The 20,430-nt window shown below is 53.5% G+C and overlaps 1 protein-coding gene across 8 annotated transcripts in view; it reads left to right on the top strand.

Annotated features, from left to right (window-relative positions):
- The first annotated feature begins 6 nt into the window (after nt 1–6).
- Nucleotides 7–20,430, top strand: part of Cflar (CASP8 and FADD like apoptosis regulator) — a 21,873-nt gene continuing 1,449 nt past the window's right edge. Inside the window, exons 1-10 of one of the 8 annotated variants that reach the window (XM_023712302.1) lie at nt 7–112; nt 1,761–1,763; nt 5,299–5,637; nt 6,936–7,041; nt 8,334–8,469; nt 9,178–9,263; nt 11,997–12,045; nt 14,553–14,599; nt 15,443–15,524; nt 19,199–19,709. In XM_023712302.1, the coding sequence (XP_023568070.1) occupies nt 5,351–5,637; nt 6,936–7,041; nt 8,334–8,469; nt 9,178–9,263; nt 11,997–12,045; nt 14,553–14,599; nt 15,443–15,524; nt 19,199–19,709 (1,304 nt within the window). In that variant the 5' untranslated portion in view covers nt 7–112; nt 1,761–1,763; nt 5,299–5,350. The other 7 variants (XM_004628650.2, XM_023712301.1, XM_023712299.1 and 4 more) reach the window with 7 other exon arrangements.

The raw sequence follows: 20,430 nt of genomic DNA, 5'->3' as shown, positions 1-20,430 counted from the left end.
CGACCTGGGCCACCGCGCGGGGCGGGCGCCCGAACGGCGCCGCGGCCTCCCCGAGAGCGGACCCGCTCCCAGCCGCCTAGACGGACTCTGCCCCCGCGACGGACCCGCACAGGTGGGTGCCAGCGCCGCCCAGCGCCCGGCGCGTCCCTCGGGACCCGTGCAACCCCTCGAGTGCATTTTCTTCCGAACTGGCGCCCTCCCGCGGAGCTCCACCTCGGCCCTTATTGTTTTGAGACGGAGGCTTTGAAATCTGAGCTGCCTGGCTGGATTTGAACTTGCGATCCTCCTACCTCAGCCTCCCAGATCAAGGAAGGCTGACGCCTTCACGCCGGGCTCCACGGTTCAGATTAAAATTTCTTTTCCCCAAGTGCAAATTTTTGTTGTTTGTGAGGACGTATGTCTGCAGGGCTTTGTGTCGCTCTGAGCGCTGTCCCGCGGCTCGGCCAGCCCCGCTGACCCGCTCGGTCTTGCGGAGCAGCGCGGTCTGGGACTCGCGTAGTAAGCGAGTGGAGCTTGGGAGACTGCGGACTGCGCGACTGCAGATAGCTGTGCTTTCCTTTCCGTGTGCTCAGCTTCCAAAAGCAAGCAGCTACTACATTTTGTAATTAGGAAAAATAGTTTTCATTTTTTGAACCCATGGAGTCTCACGCTACTTGCCTAGGGCTTTTTGGGGTTTACTAAGCCAAGGTCTCCCCAGGTTGCCTATACTGGCTTTAACCACATGATCTTGCTGCTTCAGCCCCCAGGCAGCTGCAGCTACAGGCGTGTGTGACAGGGACTTCGGATGTTGGACAGTCTGTCCCCTAAGGGTTGACCTCCAGCTCCACCTCCTGGCGAAACCCTGAGTACAGGCCTGGCCTCCTCCACCCGGCCCCGCCCCCGCAGGTCGGCGCAGAGGATCCCCCCCCCATGCTGAAGCTGGCCAGCAGTCTAGGTCTTCCAGGGCAGGAGGTGCAGGTGTCCTAGAAGCCCAGTACAGAGCTCAGCCCTGAGAGCGGCTCATGGAGGAGTATGGCCGGGCAGGGGGAGCTGCCCCAGTGGTGGACGTCGGCGGCGTGGACAGGGTCCAGCGGGTCCGGAGCCAGCCCCGGCCATTGCCCACACCCAAGAGATTGTTTTCCTAATTTCTTTCTCAGGGAGTTCAGTTTTGGCATATAAAAGTGCTGGCACATCTGTCAGGAGGTGCGTTCAGCTCTGCAGCAGGGGAGGCATTCAGGTCCCAAAGAGGAAATGGGTGTCGGCTGGGCTTTGCTGCCAGTCTGAGCTTTGTTGCCAGCTTCTGCTGGTGGCACAGGCTTGGGGACAGCAGCTTCTCCAGGATTAGGAACAACCCCTCCTGGGCTTAGAGCTTCGGTAGCGGCCAGGGGATCCAGCTCAGTGGGCCTGGCTCAGGCGTAGGGTGTGGGGCTGGGGTTTGCTGGCAGAGCCCTCCTCCATCCTCCCGCAGCTGTGTGGACACCTGTGCCAGGGGTGCTTTGCCGGAAGTGCTTTGTGCGTCTTCTGAGTTCCAGAACTCAAATCCGAGTCCAGGGAGCTCAGCTGACTCACAGAAACCTGGCTGCCATTGTGAGCGTTCTTGGCAGTGGCCCATGATTTGTCTCAGAGAAATGAAACCAAAACTTCCTCAGGCCTTAGCTGCTCCAGTGTTAAGTACGAGGCAGAGGTGTGGGTGAGGATTTATGCGCATGTGAAAAAGACGGGAGATGGTCACTGGATCAGAACATGCCAGAGGACACGGGGTGCCTGGAAAATCCTAGAAGACACAGGGTACTGGTTTGTCCGGATGGGAAGGACTCAGAACGGTAGGTGAAACAAGACAGGAGTGCTGGCCAGCCAGGGCTGGGTGTAAGAGCAAGGACTGGGCTTGCAGGGTACCTTGGCCTATAGGAGGTGACTCTGGAAGAAAGGAGTGGCGTGTAGGTATGTGGCAGGTGTGCCCTTTGAGAGGTCCAGCCCACTGGCCACACCTGCCTCCGAGCTTTTTGGTGGAACACGGCCTGTTCTTTCTTGCCATGGCTTTGGGAAGTTCTTGGGCTTTTTTGTTCTAAGATTCATTTGCAGACACACCAAGGAAGCTCTAAAAGCATTTTATGTTGTTTTATTTCTTTTCACAGCACTGGGGCTTAAACTCAGAGCCTTCCCACTGTGCTAGTTCCTCGGTCCCTTTTTATTTTGAGACAGGGTCTCACCAAGTCATTAGGTTGTTCAGGCTGGGCTTCCACTCAGCCTCGCAGTGCTCTGGGATGACAGGCATGTGCCACCCTCTCTGCTTCTGAAGGCATTCTAAATGCGATGCCATAGTTCCTCTACGGCGAGCCCTTTATTCTCACACCCGTATTTCCTTTTAGTGCTTGTTAACTGAAACGATAAACTTGCATGTGGAAGACACAGTAAGTCTTTAGTTTCCGACCCTCCAAGATTCTCTGGCTGATTGTCCGATGTTGTACAGTGGATGTGGTGTGAGGCAGAGTTGCTGTCCTTCATCTGAGGTTTTGCTTTGTGCAGAAACTGCTATAGGCAGCTGTGATCTGAAACTACGACATGGAAAGTTCCGAAGTAAACAATTCTCAGGCTTTTAACTGCGTGCCTTTTCCAGCAGGCTGATGACTCCACCTGCTAGCTTGTGCCCGGACGCTTGTGCCCCGAGGCAGGCCGTCCCTTTCCCAGTTTCCGTACTGCACGCCCCACCCTGCTGGTGGTCACCCAGGAGCTTGCACAGTTGGTTCTTGCTGGCACGCAGTACCCTATGTCCACTACTTAAGGAGGAGAGGTTTATTTTGGCTCAGATTTTTAGCCCACTGTCAGCAGATTGCAAGGCAGGAAGCACTTGCTGGGAGCAGGCTTGGCAGACGAGCTGCTCACCTCTTAGCAAACTGGAAGCAAAGATGGGAGGAGCTGGGGGGGAGATAGACATTTCCGGCCAGCGAAGACCCCCCTCACGCCAGGCTCCGCCCCAAAGCCACGCCTCCTCCCGAGGGCCACCCAGCCCCAGCCCCAGCCCCAGCCCCTCTGGGACCCCTCCTAGCCCAAGCTCTTGCGCCTGAGCCGAGCTCCGCTTGTGCACTTGGCCGGTGGTGTGCCTGACCCTAGGCTCACTACGTCCTGGGAGCAGTGGTGAGGCCGGCTTGGGGCCGCGTCCTCGCCTGCACCGTGTGCCAGTCACTGCTGTGTGCTGTCTCTGCCTGCACTGGCTCGGACATCAGCCTGTCTCCGTAGGGTCATCCTTACAGGAAGAGCTTAGGGTGAGTGATGCAGCGCACCCCTTGCAGACAAGGGGGCTGCGCAGGGCCGGGGGTCTGCATGGCCACCACGGAGCTCAGCAAGTATGGCAGCACTCCATTCTTTACATTCTTTATTTAGTGTTTTTATTTTTATTATTATTTTTTTTGTAGGTTCAAAGCCCAGGACCTGTGCTTACACTTGGCAGGCAGGCGGTTTTGCGGCTGAACTACATTCCCAGCCCATGCAGTATTGTTTTTTTTTTTTTTTTTTTTTTTTTTTTTTTTTTGTGTGTGTGTGTGTGTGTGTGGCCAGCTCAGCCCACCAGGGGGCCGGGCTGGCTGGCGTGTGGTGCTGGGGGATTGAACCGCCGTCCCTGTGCTTTGCTAAGCTTGTTCTAAGTACGTGCTTTAGACCACTGAGCCATCTCACCAGCCCCCAGTATTTTGTTCTTATCCAGTCAGTCCCTCTCATGTATAAAGACCTCCTATTTTATTTTTTTATTTCTTCTAGCGTATTTACATTTTTGTTTTGTTTTGTTTCTTTGAGACAGGGTCACACTTTGTAGCCCAGGCTACACTGAAGCTGGCAATGAGCCTCTTGCCTCAGCCTCCAGGTTCTGGGGTTGTGCTGGGATTGCTGTGCGCAAATGTAATGGGACAAGAATGTGCCTTCGGTGTGTAGAGTGGGCAAGGCGGGGCGGGTGCCTGTTTCCCGGAGGTAGCCTTCAGGTTAATGCACTGTGACCTGGGAATGGAGTGTAGGATTTGATTAGCATCCAGCTTTCAGAAAAAAAAAAAAAAACCGAAATAGCCGCAGCACCAGTTTTTCTGCTTTAGTTTTACAGTCGTTTTGGCAAATGTCACCTCCAGTGCCAAGTAGTGCTGTGTGAGTGGGGTTGGGCGAGCAGTCTCGCCAGTCTGCGTGTGCAGAGAGTGGGTGTGAGCGGCTTAGAACTGGCTGTGTTTCCAGGTGTTTTTGCCAATTGTGTGGTAATCTGAATTTTGTCTCAGAAGTAGAGAAAGCACATGGCCAGAGCACACGAGCCAGTTCAGGGTAAATTCTAGCTGTGAATCATTTGCAGTTTTTTTTTTTTTAATTATTTATTTTTATTTATTACATTTATTTATTGTGTGTGTATGTGGCCAGCTCAGCCCACCAGGGGGCGGGGCGGGCTGGCATGTGGTGCTGGGGGATCGAACCGTGGTCCCTGTGCTTTGCCAAGCTTGTTTCAAGTAGGTGCTTTAGACCACTGAGCCATCTCTCCAGCCCCTCATTTGCAGTTTAAATGGCGCAGAAAAACATGTGCAGTCCCCTGGCCCACACGCACCCACCCCACAAAGGTGGCTGCCTGTTCCTCAGTCCACACTGATGCCCGCATAAGACCTCCTTGCAGTGTGGCCATGCCGGTGTGTTGCAGCAGGACAGGAGGCTCAGGGGCCTGACGTGGTCAAAGCCTGATAAGGAGCTGGGTATGGTCACCAATACCCCAGCTGCTCTGAGGCTGAGGCAGGAGCAACACAAGTTTGAGTCCAGCTGGAACAACTTAGAAGGCCTTCAAAATAAACAGGGCTCAGGGTGTAGCAGTGGTGGGTGCTCAGGATGCGTACTCAGTTCTGTGAGGCACACAGACATACTGATCTTGAGGACCCATGAGGGGCTGGGGCTGGGGTCGGGCAGCTGTGCATGAGCTGAAGTGAGGAGGCAGCTGGGCACGCAGAGGCCCCTGCCGCGTGTCCCTCCGGCTCCGAGACACAAGTCTCAGTGGTCCTCAGCATCTGAGTCACTGGGTTTTCCTCTTCCTCCCCCGAGGTCAAGCCTGACGTTGCCTGTGATTTCCCCATCCGCCCCATGTCCTGAGTACTCTGGGGCTTTTGGGGATGAGCTGTCCCTGCTTTCACTTCTCCCTGGGTCTTTCTGGTTCTGGTTGGTCTGGCGGGATTAGTCTCTGAGGCATCCACTCTGGTCTCCAGATTCGGGGCAGTGAAGAAGGGAGACCAAGTTCCAGCAGAGGTTCCCACACAGGAGAGCTAACTCCCTTTGACTGGACGCTTCCCCAGAATGAATGCCATGAAACGGGGCTGCCCAGGCCACTGCTGAGGGCCAGGAGCCCCTGCCTGCCACCCTCACCATGACGCTGCCCACGGAGCTCATCCACCGGGTGGAGGAGGCACTGGATGAGGAGGAGAAGGAGGTGCTGGCTTTCCTGTGCCGTGACGTCGCTGTGGACCTGCTGCCCAGCAACGCCCGGGACTTGCTGGCCGCGCTGAGTGAGAGGGGCCAGCTGTCCTTTCTGGGCCTGGCTGAGCTGCTCTACAGGGTGCGGCGCTTCGACCTGCTCAAGCGGGTGCTGAGGATGGACCGGGTGGTCCTGGAGACCCACCTGCGCAGGCACCCTGGCCTCGTGTCCAACTACAGGTGACACCTACATTCCCTTGAGCCTGGGGTGGGGGCATATCGGAGGTACCCCATAGGGTTCTTCCCCTGCCTCGGCTGTTGGCTGGTATCTAGGCTGGCCTTGAGCTTACCATGTCACCCAGGCTGGCCTCAGACTCCCAAGTGCTAGGGTTATTGGCGATTAGAAAAGTGGCAGGTTTTGAATTCTTAGGCTACTCATGCTTTGTGGAATTGGGTAGAAGATTGTTAGCAAAAGGGGAAGGGACAGATGGTGTACACTTGTCTCAAGGACAGAATGACAGGAAAAGAAGAAAGACAAGAACAGCTGAGCAGACCTTGCCAGCTCCCGGTGTGATTGCTGAGGTTGTCGGCTCACTACAGGTGATGTCAGCTGCTGTCATTTCCAGCACTGACAAAGGAAGTCTGATAGCATCTTCCTGTCTCTGTAGAACTCTGAAACCCTGGAGTCCCCACAGGGCTGAGCTGTGCTGAGCTCGTGCAGCGGGGTGGGTGTCTCAGTTGCCCACCCTCAGTTACATGGCCTTGAAAAGTCCCTTTTTCCTCCCCATGTGGTGAATTACAGACCCGGTCTGGACAGGATCTGTCCTTTCACTTACCGTTTCCTTCTCTCGCCACCCATGCCCCATGTGGGAGGTGTAGGATAGGTGGCTGGGAGCCCATGGTGGTGGTGGGTCTCTGTGACAGGCTCCAAGTTATGAGGGATTGCAGTTTTACTTCCCAGACACCATCTGGCAGTGTCACCTTCCCTGTTTGGAGGCCAGACAGGGAGCTCTCTGGGCCATGCCTACCTGCCATCCCCCAGGCAGGAGTTTGCAGAGGGCTAGCTCAAAGGGTGTCCTTGATTACCATCTTGGAAGTTGGAGCACTGCTAGAAGATGGGCCTCCCAGAGCAGGGACAGCGCTGACCCGGGAGCGCTGCCATGGCTGTGGGGCGGAGGCCAAGTCGGAGGGGCATCCAGGCCAGGGCGCGCCGGGCTGGAGTTCCCAGTGAGGTTCCGGTGTTTGCTTTCTACTCTTGTGACTCAGAGTGTGTCCTTACGTCCCCAAGAGGACAAGGCCCTGGAGAAGTCTGGTTCTGTCTTTTGACTTTGTCCCCTGGGTCCTTCACTTGTTTGCAGTAACTCCTGGGGGAGAGGGGCTTCTGTTTTCTGAGTCATTGTCAGGGCCCAGGTTGGAAGGCAAGGGGCAAAGGGGCAGGTGTTGGAGTCCCCTGAGGTCTTTTTCTGGAGACCAAGACTATGGTATTGAGGGGACCCACTGTACAGAGCACAGGCTCAAAGGGGTCCACCCGCCCCCAGGGTGCTGATGATGGAGATTGGCGAGGATCTGGACAAGTCCGACATGTCCGCACTGACTTTCCTCATGAGGGATTACACAGGCCGTGGCAAGACAGTAAAGCATAAGGTGAGTTTTCTCTCCTTGGCTTGGTTCCAAGGCTGTCAGAGGTGGGGGCTGATCCTTAGGGTATGGAGGGGCAGCAGCCCGGTTGGACATCTGCTGTGGGTTTTCATAACATCAGTGGCAAGAGAAGTGGGAAGGGATGGGGGATGCCATCCCCTGGTGGTGGTCCTTTCATTCTTGGACCTTGTCCTCCTTTCTGAAACTGTCACAGGCCTGGCTGGTTTCTCCTGCTGGCCTGGCAGAAGTCCCCTGCTTGTGCAGTACAGGGACAGGCAGGGAACAGTGGTCAGTGCCCCCTCAGCAAGCACCAGGCTGCTGTTCACCAGGCTGGCAGGAGGCCTGGCAGGAGCACACCCTGCCAATGGAGCGCCGCACAGGGAAGTGGCTCTAGGTACCTTTGGGGTTGGGGTGCAGAGAGGGCTGGGAGTGCAGGGGTGTTGAGGTGACTCATGATCCACTTGATCCCAAAGAGCAGTTCTGGGAGGGCCAAGAGCATCTGCACCTCCTGGCCACCAGGGTCAGTGCCTCAAGGCCAGCCTGCCTCCAAGGAGCCTGGCTCAGGAATCTCAGCTCCTCAACCTAATTCCATTCTGAAGACTGCAAAGGAGGACAGCTGCTCCCACGGCAAATGCCAAAGGAGAAGGAAAATGACTCAGTTGTTGATTGCTGCTAATTAGCTTCTCTCTCATCATCTGTGTGAAGTTAATTATGTTTTACTTGAAAAAAAAAAAAAAATGAAGATAGCACTTCAGGACCAAGCATTAAACACAGAGGGACTAGAGCCTAAAGACATGGCTGTTTCTGAAACAGCTCTGTCACTATCCCTGTGGTCCATTGTAAACGAACAGTAGAATGTCTGCAACTCAAGTCTTTGCTCTGCAGAATCCTGAGTCACAAAGTGTTGGAATATCTGGCACAGATTAAAATAGTTTGAGGTGTTTACAAACGTAGAAGTAGGGTTTTCCTCTGAAATCCTTTCTCCTAGCAACTTTTGCTTCCCTGTTTTGGGAAGGCCGTTAGAGTTTTCAGCTCAACATCAGTTTGGGTGTTTGAAAGAGCTCGTTTGCAGGATGCTTGACGGCACAAAGCAGCCCGTGTCTCTCCCTGACCAGCGGATGACCGAGGACTTGAGTAAGGTCCAGGAGGACAGTCTGCTCCGGGGAGAGACGCCCGACTGGCTCTGTGCGGGGCCCTGCGGAGCTCATCTGGGCACATTTTCTTGCTGTTGTACATGGAAAGGCCTGGAGTTTGTGTTAGCTGTACTGACATCTGCTTCTTGTTGGTGACTCTCTTAGAGTTTCTTGGAACTCGTGATTGAATTGGAGAAATTGAATCTGATTGCTCCAGATCAATTGGACTTATTAGAGAAATGCCTAAAGAACATCCACAGACTAGACCTGAAAACAAAAATCGAAAAGTATAAGCAGTCTGGTAAGAACAACTTCGGCCTCTCATTAGGTAAAGCAAGTGTTGTGCACAGTGGTGAGTCTGGTGAAAATTGACTGATGTGTAGGTGGGTGGATCGCAGCCTGCTGTCCACAGCCTGGAGCCTGGGCCGTGGGTCCCACCCTTTGCATCTTCATGTCCCAGGTCTGCAATTCTGTTGCCTGATCGTTGCAGTCCTGAACATTCTAGCCTTTCAACATAGTGGCAGACCTTGGACACTTAAGGTTCCTGTGTGTTGGGTGCTACTGCCTGGCTCTAGTATCTGGCCTGGCGACTGGCATGCAGCTTTAGGGTCCCGTAGCCGCCCTGCGTGTCTCCAGTTTCACTGGACTGACCCCCACAAAAAGGCACCCGTGACTCCCTCAGCCCTCTGCCTCACTCTCCAGCTGGTTGTCTTCTGTCCTCCACTTCAGTGTGGACTCTGTCGGCTCGCTGTTACCATTTGGGCACAGACCGAGGGCGTGGCTGAGGCCAGCTGGTTGACAGACAGCCCTGTGCCCACATGCTGAATGAGCGCCAGACACTCGAGGGTGGGAACTTTTAGTCCAGTCTTGATGTGTCGCGGAAGAGTCGTCTGATGTGCTGACACCAGGGTGAAGCTAAGACTGGTGGAACCTGGACTGAACCATTATTGAAGATTTGTTCGAAAATAATTTATAAACCTTAACTCAGTACCTCTCTTTTGCTTTCTAGCTAAAGAAGCACAAACAGGTTACCTGAATTCTCTCCAAGCTTCTTTCCCAAACTTGAGTCTTACAGATCTTTCACGTAACTTAAGGGTGAGTGTGAAGCAAACACCTGGAATCCCAGCATGAAACTGTCTTACAGCTTCAATGAAAATAGACATAGTCGCACAAAATCTACTTTGAGAAAATTGTCAGAAATATATTTTTAAAAATATGTATAATTTCCTATTATTATTAAATTAATAAATGTTTGTTGAGCTTCTTGGTGAACATTTTTTTGTTGTGGAGTGATGAAACAAGACTTTTTTCATTCATGAGCATAGTCATGACTGTATCACGTAGTCACTTGTGGCTGTGACTGTAGTGGGCCGTGCAGGGTGTCATCAGAATTGTCCTGTGGTTGATAGTCTATCTTGAGAGAAAGGAGTGTTGGTGTGACCCTCCCCCTACATAGGTGAGATTTGCAGAGAGGACTTAGAGTACAGTTTCACAGTTAAATTGCAAACACTTTCATAAAAGTGCATGATGAAACATTACTTCTCTAACGTGAATAAGTTTCTCGGAGAATCTGAGGTTCACTGAGGCACAGGGCTTCCGAGCCTCACCTCACCCACTTGCTGAGCAAAACAGGGCGCTGAGTCCTCAGGGTGAGCAGCACCCTCCACTCGCCTAGCCAGCTGGCCCTGCCCCTTGCCTGCCCCACAGCGGCCCTCGGGAGCTACTGTTGCTGTGGTGAGATATGGTGAGACTAAGAGAGTCAAGAGTCAAACCTAGATTTCCCAAGCTTCCTCTGCCGTTGATCTGATGTGAGCATTACAGCCCTGCCTCAAGCAACCTGCTATGTGAAGTGAGAACACGCTGTTGGCAGCCTTTGAGAGCCCACGGCTGGGCGAGCCTGCCTCCCCTTCAGCTTGCTCACTCACTTATATGAGACCCTGACCATTGCTTTATTTAGTAAGCAGGCACAGTGGTGTATGAACTCGGTAACTTTCCCACAAGCTTTAGGAGCTGAATATCTACTTGTTAATTCACAGGAGACTGTGGAAATGCTTCAAACAATTGCTCTGGGCCTGGTGTGGTCACATGTATCTGTAGTCTCATCACCTGGAGACTGAGGCAGGAGGGTCACAAGGGTGAACCATAGCCTGGGCAGTTTTGCAACTTAGTGAGATCCTAGCTCAGAAAAAATAAGGAAGGGCCAAGAATGTAGCTCACTGTGAAGGCCCTATGTTCAATACCCAGTGTAGAAAGAAAATTGCAATGGTATTAAGTGCTACAGGGTACAAAGATATTTTAGAAAAAGCTGTATGACTGCAACATAACATTTGTGAGGTATATCTTTGATTTACTTTTCTCTCTGTTTAACAGTATCTGAAAGTGATTGGCTGCAGGAGAAAAATGATCGGATTCTGGGAGAACAATTTTTATCAAACATGATCCGCCTCTGGCTATGTAGCAGCTATTGTTGTAAAAAGCACCTGCGTAGGGCCAGCCAAATAGCTCAGTGGATTAAAGCGCCTGTAAGCAGGCACAGGGGCCAGGGGTTCAATCCCCGGCCCTGCCATGCCAGCCCTGCTTCCAGGGTGCACTGAGATGGCAATTGTGACATGTGCCTGTAATCCCAGCTCTTGGGAGGCTGTAAACTGGCAGATCACTACAAGTCTGATCTAGTAGTGAGACCCTGAACACCCTGTAGGCCCTCCCCTAAAATACAAAAAAAAAAAAAGCCCCTGCGTGTCTAACGCAGACACTCCCACACAGCTGCCCTCAGATTGACAGTGTGCTCCTCTCAGCTTGGGTGGCTTCAGGAGAGCTGTCATCTGAAAGCCAAGTGTGTCACATGGGCAGCAGTCCGTGGTGTGCATCCCTTACACAGGGCCTGCCACATGAAAGGAGGCAGGGTCAGCTCATTGCCCCTCCCAGGCCCTCAGAAGTGGTTGTCAAGAGGTCATGATTGTCAGGAATCAGGCTCACATGTGGTACAGCTACAGCTAAGTCATTATATATATAAATATGTATATATTTTTCACTTATTTATTTGGTATAGGGTCTCACTATGCAGTTTAGACTTGTGGTGATCCTCCTGTTTTCAGCCTCCCCTGCGCTGGGATTACAGGCGTGTGCTACCATGCCTGGACACAGTCACTGGCTCAGCGTGCCCTGCAGATGGCGCCAGTATAGTGTTAAGGACCAGGGATTAAACTCTGGTCCCTGCACTTGCCAAAGCAGGCGCTTAGTCTGCTGAGCTAGCTTGCTGGCCCCAAGCTAAGTCATAATAGAAAGGCAGAAATTGGACATTTATGAAGAACCCCATGTGCCCCTCGTAGTGCCGAGTGATTATGTAATAAGCAGTAAGGGTGCTACTGTACTGTCCTCATCCGAGGTTAAGCATCTTGCGCAAGGTGCCCAGCCAGGAAGTGGCCACCTAGCAATTCCAAGTCAGGTGTGCCTGGCCTCAGCCTCCTGAGTTCTGAGATCACAAGCGAGTGCCACCACACCTAGCCCGTATTTTCATTTAGAAAATAGTTGCCTTATTCTTTGGCTGTGTGATGGAGGCCTTATGAAGCTAGCAGGTGACTTAATTGTGAAGGTGTATTTTTCTTTCTTTCCTGGGTAAGAATGCCACTGAGATATGTAAAGAGGTGTGCTATCAGGGGCAGGGAGACAGCTCAGTGCATAAGTGCCTGCCTGGCAAGCGTAGGGTCCTGAGTTCATCCCTGGTACAGAAAACAAACAAGCAAACAAAAACAACAAAAAAGCACAGGTGTGTTGTCATGTTTCTCTGAGGAAACTAATGGAGTGTGACCTTATTCTTTGTATTTGAAGCTGCAGAACGGAAGAAGTAAAGGACAAGGACTTGAGATACATCATCAAAGTAAGAACAGTGTTTCTTTCTGCCCATTCTTCATACACATTTAGTGATTCAACTACAGAATGCTGTAATTTAATAGTTGCCTAATTCCTTTGTCTTCATATAACTCCCAAGTGTATTTATGGCCTTTCCAGCTCTCCACTGAATTAGGTCACTTAAGTTTGGGCTTCATCTCCCCACCTAGGCAGGGGCCATGGGATACCCCTGACACGGAGCCACGTGCAGGCCCCATTCAGCAGTCGTCTGGCCATGATCATACGCCACTTCTAAGCAAATATCTAGCAGCAGGAGGAAGGAAGGTTAATAGGTCCTTGCTTGATGGCTTATTTAATAAAAGTAGATGCTGTATAGAAGGCATCCTCGCGTTCCTAAAAGAAAGAAAGGAATACAAAAACCAGGGGTTTTGGACCCCTGCAGCCTCCTGAGGGGTCATCGAGGGGCCCACAGCATTGGCCTTCAGGGGCCCCCTTCTTTGCTCATCCTGAGGCCTCAGTGCAGGACCGTGTGGGCCTCAGGTCCAGAGCCTGCACCACAGATGCCACCGCCTGCTGGGGTCCCTGTGTGCCAGTGCGGTTTCTGGGAAAGGCAGCAGCTGCCGGGTTGGCTGACGAGGTGGCTCCTGCCCCACCCTGCCACATAGTCTGACTGCACAAGCGCTGTTGAGAGAATTAATTCTCTGAAGGAGAATTCTCTGAATGCTCTGAAGTAATTCCTGAATGAGGTGCAGAGAATTAACCCCTGAAGGCTGGAAGGGAGGCAGCTCGTTGGTTTGTGTAAGAATGGAAATAAACACTGCTCTTTGCTGGGAGCTGAGCTCCTTTTTGTATAGATGAAAAGGTTCTGGAAGCTTGGTAAGCTCTTTTAGGTGCTGTCCACTAGGAGAGACATCATGTGGGTTATTTTGTGGATTATTTCTTCTGTTAATGTGTGAGTCTTAAAATACAAACAGATAAAGCAAATGTTCTTAACTTCATACATCAGGGAAGCCGCTGCTGATGGCTGCCCCACAGACTCCTGTCGGGCATACGCAGTTGTGCCTTGCTAGCCAGAGGGTCCTGGACACCAAAGCCCACAGGTGCACAAGGCCATGCATGAAACTGTCCTGTCCTGCAGGAAACCTCGTGTCCGTGTGTATGTGCTGCACGGCTGCCCTAGGCTGCACCTGGCACTGAGGCAGGGTGGGTGCTGGAGCCATTTGATCCCCTCGATGACCCCATTTGTGCTGCGCCACAGGGCCACAGGGCGCAGGGACATCTGTGGACTACGCAGCTCCCTCCCTGAATCTCCTTCACCCCAGCGGGTTGAGCCATGCAGGGATGCACACCCCAGGAGTGTCGGATAAGCACATCATATCTTTGTGTGGGGCCGGATGCTGCACACGTTGCTCAACGATCTGCCTCTTAGTGAGTCCTGTGTATTCTTTCATACCCAGTGCATAGAGCTCTCATGCCCTTTTAAGCCTTGTGTAGTGTTCACTATATGTACTACAACTGACTTGGCTCACCTCGCGTTTGTGGACTTTGAGGTTCTTTCTAGTCTGGGGCCTTATAGTCGTTCAGTAGGTCTCCTTTTAGCAGAAGTGCTTGAGACGAAAACTCCCTGTGAGCTCAGGGTGGCTGAATGCTAGCAACAGTCCTTCTGTCTCAGCCCTGAAAGCTGAGGTCACAGGCACGCACCACTGTGCCTGGCTTTCGTAGTGATTCCCACTCCTGCTCCTGTCACTCTTAGGCTCGCAGAGCAGAGCACTGCGGCACACTGAAGACATGCAGCTGGTTCAGTGTCACATCTGAAAGTGCTCGTTCTCCCCAAGCCTTACTGACATGGAAATTTTCTTTGCCTATTTTTAGACGTTAGTTTTCATTTTGCAGTAGTCTCACATAACAGTAGAAAGCCATCAGGTCAGAGTAACTGGGGTGGTGTCAGTGAGCGCCAGCCTGCGTTCTTCACGCTGCGGCTCCTGCAGCCCTGTGAGCTCATGAAGCCGTTTTGTCCCAGCATGGTGTCCCTTCTTGTCGCTGGCCATGCATTTTACCATCTCCCTGTGTCCCTGGGTAGGGAAACCCTGACCATCTGCTGAGAGCTGGCTTAGAAACTTGCTGGGCCTGCAGTCTCCCATGGAGAAGGGCGAGGGAAAGGCCTTCTTCCCTTGCTATTCAAGCAGTTTCTCTACATAGCCCTACATAGTGTAGGCCCCTGGCACAGATTGGCAGGTTGATTGATTGATTGATTGATGGATTATTGTAGACACAGGGTCTCACTGAGTAGCCCCGATGGGCCTGGAATGCCAGTGACCCTCCGGTCGCAGCTCCTGAGTGCAGGGATTACAGGCGTGTGCTGCCATCCCCACTACCACCATGCTTGGCACTGGATTGTCTCTGTGCTGTGGGCATCAGAGAGAAGACTGCTGAAGAGGGAGGCAGGAGGCAGCTGTGCTGTGGCAAAGAGCAGCCCGTGGCCTAGCTCAGCCTCCCTCCTGCTTAGTGACAGTGCTTTTTTTTTCCTCTCTCTAGAACCCACAAAGATGTCTGTTCAGGAATCCGGAGTCTTCTTGCCTCAGGTGCAGAATAAATGAGCTGATTTGCTATTGTACATGGTGTCTGCAGAACAGTGAGTTCTAAAACAAACTGTCCATTGGGAAGTTCCTGTGACAGTGTGACCCCCCCTGCGTGACTTTTCCAAGAGCCCATTTGGCAGGGACCATGAACGTAATGGAGAGAATACTGTGAAAGTGGCTCTTTTTTTAAATTTTATTTATTTGTGTGTGTGTGTGTGTGTGGTGGCCAGCTCAGCCCACGGGGGGGGGGGGGGGGGGGGCTGGCCGGCATGTGGTGCTGGGGGACCGAACCACAGTCCCTATGTTTTGCTAAGCTTGTTCTAAGTAGGTGCCCTAGACCACTGAGCCATCTCACCAGCCCCGAAAGTGGCTCTTGTTCACAACAGTTATAGGTGGGGTCCGAAGTGGCCCTGTCCTCACTCAGCACCTGTGGAAAGTGAGTAGACATGCAGGCTTATTCCTAGGGTGGCAATTGTGGTAAAAAGCAGCAGCAGGAGACCCCTGTTTGTATTGTCTGGAAAGTTGCTCCTGTTTCTACTTCATTCAGGTCATGGTGGAGATATACTTTCCAGTTGTGTCTCTTCTGTACAGCTAAGACAGTTTTCTTTAAATTTAAGTAAAAATGGAAATCCTGTAGCTAGTTTGTCAGAAACTCATTGCCCTAACAGAAACTGCTGATGATGGGAGAGGTCACCATGCAGACTGGGGGCTGTGCTGCCGCACTGGGGGGCTAGACCATGGCTCTCCTGCCCAGGGGGCGCCTCAGGAGCTTGGGGACAGGTGGGGGCAGGGGGACCTGTGGAGTGGAGCTTTTTCTTGGGTCTGTAACAGTCCTTGTCTTTCCAGTACATGCCCGTGGAGAGATATCGGATGCAGAGCAGGCCCCTGGGCATCTGTCTGATAATTGACTGTATTGGCAATGTCGCAGGTACGTGTGGACGCTGTGGGTGACTGACCCCCCATGGCCCCACTGCCCAGTCTGAGTCAGTTGGGCTGTGTGTCCAGTTGTCAGTAGGCGCAGAAGAGGAGCGTGGGGAATGCACAGTGAGCTGTGAAGGCTGGTGTCACTGGTCCCAGCTTTCCACACAGTGGCAGAAGTTATCCTGAGCCTGGGACAGCGACCCTAGGGGCCTTGTGGCTCTGAGTGGCCTCAGGCGGCCCTTTGCTTCACTCCAGAAGCCTGTGACAGCCTTGCTCAGGACAGTGAAACCTGACACACATGTTCTGGGGAGCGTGGGTGTTGCTCAAGCCACGTACCCCAGGTCTGTGTCCTCGACTCCGTGGTTGCTCTGCATGGATCCGTCACTCAGCTGTGGCTGGGCATCTGACTCACTGACCCCAGCAAGGCATCAGAGGGCCCTGAGGAGTTGGATGTGAGGGTCATATTCTCTGAGGGCCCATCATTCTGGTTTAGAGTTCTCAGTTCCTCACCATTCTGTTATGAGTTCGAACAACCTTTTAGGCTTACCTTAAAAAAAAAACAACAAAAAACAAAAAAGAAACAACTCCAAAACAAGTTAGGCTCACTTAAACTGTTACCATGGGAGCTTTTTGTTTTTCCCCGTGATGCCAGGGATGGCGCTGGGGCACTGAGCCACTGAGCCATATGCATCCTGTGATCCTAGCACGCTGGCAAGCTGAGGTGGGAGGACCACAGTTCAAGCCCAGCCTGGGCAATGTGGTGGGACCCTGTCAAAAGAAAGGAAAAGAAAGTAAGCAGGCAGAAAGGTGGGGTGTAGCTCAGTATGGAGGCCCAGGTTCAATTCCCAGTATGCAAACCTGGACCCCTGCTCTCTCGTGTGCTCCTTCGAGTCTCAGTGTGGGTCAGTGGCCTCTCCTCGCTAGCTGTTGTGTCCTTGCAAGGATGAGGAGCTGCCTTTTCACCGAGTCACTTCCTGTTCAGGGGAGGCCGTGGCCTGGCCTGTCTTCAGGGTGACTCGTTTCGTTTTCCTGTTCTTGGTGCTCTGCTGTGTTCAGAGAACCTGGAGATAAAGCCGTGGCCCGCTGCAGATGAGAGGCTCTGCTATTTGTGGCTGACCTCGGCATCCGCCTCACCTCTCCCGAGTCAAGGCAACTGCTGGGACTGAGCACACACGTGTGTGTCTCTCTGTGTACAGGAAGGAGCACGGGCAGAAGCGGGCAGTGGGCTGAGGGTGTCCGGGTCGGAAGGGTGGCTGCCATGCGTGGCTGTCCAGGCCAGTTCCTCTGTGGGGGTGCTCAGTCAGGGCCTCCCTGCTGGGATGGACTGGGGTAGGGAGCCACGAGGTCCCACACTTGCGGTGCACGAGCCCTTCTTGTGTCCTGGTCTCCTCAGAGTTGTCACTTGCTATGCAAGCATTTGGCTTGTGCCGGGCACCTGGGGTCTGCTCTTGGGCTAGCTCAGGAGCAGGGAGTGTGTCTGAGCCACCTGGGTCTTGCCCTCCTTCTGTTCCCACTTAGCTCCGTTGTCCCCATAGTGCCCCCCTGGTGCCCCTGTGCCCTTCACTGCTAGGAGTGCCTGTGTCCCTTTGAGTCCGAGTGGGCCATGCCACATTTTAGTGCTGTTCTATACACACTTGTCCACATTGTACTCCTGGGAGGACATTGACTTCATGTGGGCACGATGATGCATGTTCCCCTGTCCTAGAGTTCTTGTGAGGTGATGAAGGGGACTTCATGACACGCACGAGGGTACAGTGAGTGGGAGGAATACTGCAGTTAGCAGCCTGGCGCTGGGGCCCTGTCACCTCATGCCCACCTGCTGAGCCCCGGCCCCCTTTCCTGGGACGCATGGTGTCTTGGGTTCTGCCTGTGTGCTCGTTATCAGTTAGGGTTCGGGTTTGTTGGGCTCCATCCGTGTTTGCAGACTGGCCTGGCCTTCTCTTTGATCTCTTTTCTAGATATTTGTTTAATAGAGCAGTTCACAGAAAGTACCAGGCAGCAGCGTGCCCTCTTTACAGCAAAGTGAACCGAAATCAGTGAGGCTAGGGCATGTCACTGTGTTTAGTTTATAGGGCTTTTCCCCAGCTGCCCCAAGCCTGTGGGCTGAGGGTGGCCTTCTGGGAAGCCCTGCACTCTGAATGTTTAAGAGAAAGCCTGTCATTTGAAGAGGCCTTTTCTGAGGAAAGGCGGAGTTTCCCCAGCGAGGTCTGGGTGGGAGCAGGGTTTCCGGCTGTGTACAGGGAGAAGCACGACTTCTGCTTTGTATTTAAGTTTTATTTCCCACGTTGAGCACTGTGTTGTTTTCCTCCTGCCTGTGGGCAGAAAAGGCAGCAATGTGGCCGGGATCCCCAAGCCCTCTTTCCTCTGGCTCTGGCCAGGGCCAGCCACATTTGCCTTAGTGTCCACTGCTCTGTTGGAGCAGCCTTCACAGTGTGTGAGGGTCTACAGGTCCCACCAGAGCCTGCAGCTGTCTTCTCAGAAGTGAGGCTCAGGTGTCTGCCTGTCACGGGGCCGCCACTCCAGTGCCACTGTCCCTTGTGAGTCAGGTGGCGCTGCGTGTGAGCTCTCACAGGCTGGAAGGCAGGAAGCCGATGCAGCCTCGTGAGGAGGAGAGGGCAGTGTGCCATTTGTGACACACATGAGCAGGTGACCGGTCCTGCCTGTAGAGTGACTGAGTGTCACCAGGAGCCTGCTGGGCCCATTTGTGCCCTTCTTGGCCTGTCGTGGTACCTGCTGCTTGGGACTCCATCTCTGTCTCTGGCCTCTTCTCCCTCCTGTATCTGCTGGGCAGTGACTTCCTGTACCAGTCCAGGGCCTGAGCCTCTCCCTGCTCTTCTGAGAGCAAGTGACTCCTAGCTGACTCCTGGGAGGCAGCGGCAGAGCTGGGGACGCGAGAGCAGGGGCTGGAGATTAGCGACCAGCTTGGAACGCGCCTCCCATGTGCCTTGCTTCCTAGAGGACCAGTCTGTCGAGAATGAGCTGGGGCAAGGCCTGGTGTCCTGTTGGTCCTGCCCTGTGTCCACCCTGTGTGGTGGATGCTGAAGCCTTGCTGTGTCACTCAGAGGCCTGAGGAGGCCATGTGTGTCATTTCCTGGGTCATCCGCAGCTGCAGATCTTGTCTCTTGGGAACAGTGCTGAGAGAGGATCTGGGACTCTGACTGCTCCCTCAGTCTGTGTGTTACTGCAGGGTGCAGAGTTCATTCCTTCACACGTAGCATTAGCAGGCAAGAGAAAGGTGAGCCCCAAACCTGTCTTCTTAGATGGCGGTGATTCCTGTCCATTTTTGCTGCTAGCCGTAGTTGAGGGCCTCAGAGGTGGTTTTCTCTTCTGGCCGTGCGGACAAGTTGCTGCTGCCGCCAAGTGGCTTTGTGAGGCAGGACTGACTCGGTCACATCTCACAGTCTCTGTGGGGCAGGAGTTCGGGGACCCAGTGCTCCGGGCGAGGCTACAGTCACCAGCAGGGCACCTGAAGTCTTGCTGAAATCCAGATTAATTCCAAGATGACCCAGCCCTTTGACGGACTGGCTCAGGCTGCTGCTGTCCCCCTGGGGTCACTGCTGTCCCTCTGCCCAGCCTCAGGTCCCCAGAGGACCCAGATACAGGGTCGGTCATGCTGCTGGGATCTAGCCTGGCCTCTGGGCTCTTCTTACTACTGCTATTTTCTGGGCTTGTTTCCTGCAGATGGCCTTCGAGATACCTTTTCTTCCTTGGGCTTCGAGGTCCAGTGCTTTTTGTGCCTTCCCGTGAAAGACATGATCCAGGTTCTCCACCAGGTGGCCTCCTCGCCCCGGCACCAGGGCCGTGACAGCTTTGTGTGTGTCCTGGTTAGCCGTGGGGACCCCCACAGGGTGTTTGGTGTGGGCCCGGCCCACCTGGGGCTGCCTCTGGAGCAGGTGCGGACGATGTTCACCGGCGATGCCTGCCCTTCCCTCATTGGGAAGCCAAAGCTCTTCTTCATCCAGAGCTACATGGTATCAGAGACCGAGCCAGGTACCAGCAGCTTCCTGGAGGTGGACGGGCCAGCGTCGACCAGTGTGGCATCCGTGGAGCCACAGCCACTGCCCCACACACTGCACCGGGAGGCCGACGTCCTATGGAGCCAGTGCATGGCCCACGCGTGCCTGCTGGAGCAGCCTGGGGCCTCACCCTCCCTGTATCTGCAGGGCCTTTCGCAGCAGCTGCTACAGGACAGGTGAGCATGGGGTGGCTGGTGCTGCTGCCAGCTGTGCCGCATGTGATGCCCTCAGGAACTCAGACATGCGCCGTCCCCTGGGGCTGCCTCAGGCCTTGTGGAGACTGCACAGCATAAGCAGCATGGAGTCTGAACATTTCTCTTCAAAATTCAGTCCTTGTAATTTTTTTCTTGTTGTAATAGCAATACTCACTCCTTACAGAAGGGCCTAAACTAGAAATACTGAAAGGAGAAAGCAGCAAGCAGCTTGTCCTGGTGACTTTCTTAACCTGGGACAGAATACCTGACACTGCAGTGTACACGAGGAGGGAGTCGTTGGTGCGTGTTTTCCAGTAGGGGGTCTGGCACAGGAGAGCCGCTCACAGTGCAGCAGCAGCCAGGAAGCAGGTGGAGAAGCAAGGAACTGGGACGGGTGACTTGGCCAAGGCCCCACCTCCCGGCGGCAAGTGAGCTGTCAGCCTCCTGGTCCTTCCACAGCCCCTGCTCTGAGCACTCTCAATCTGAACCACAGTGCCAAGCCAGTCCCTGAGCTACATCTGGTGTACTGCCTCTGGATGTTTATTTGATTTTTTTCTTTTTGAGACAGGGTCTAACTATGCAGCTCAGGCTGGTCTTAAACTCACTTTGTAGCCCAGACTGGTGTTTTTTTTTTTTTTTTTTTGCAGAACCGGGGATTGAACTCAGACCTTTGGTTGCCAGGCAAGCGCTTATTCTACTGAGC

Source organism: Octodon degus, unplaced genomic scaffold (genome assembly GCF_000260255.1).
Source record: "Octodon degus isolate 3935 unplaced genomic scaffold, OctDeg1.0 scaffold00025, whole genome shotgun sequence".
NCBI lineage: Eukaryota > Metazoa > Chordata > Mammalia > Rodentia > Octodontidae > Octodon > Octodon degus.
Note: the sequence above shows the minus strand (reverse complement) of the source record. Positions and strands in the feature narration are given on the sequence as shown.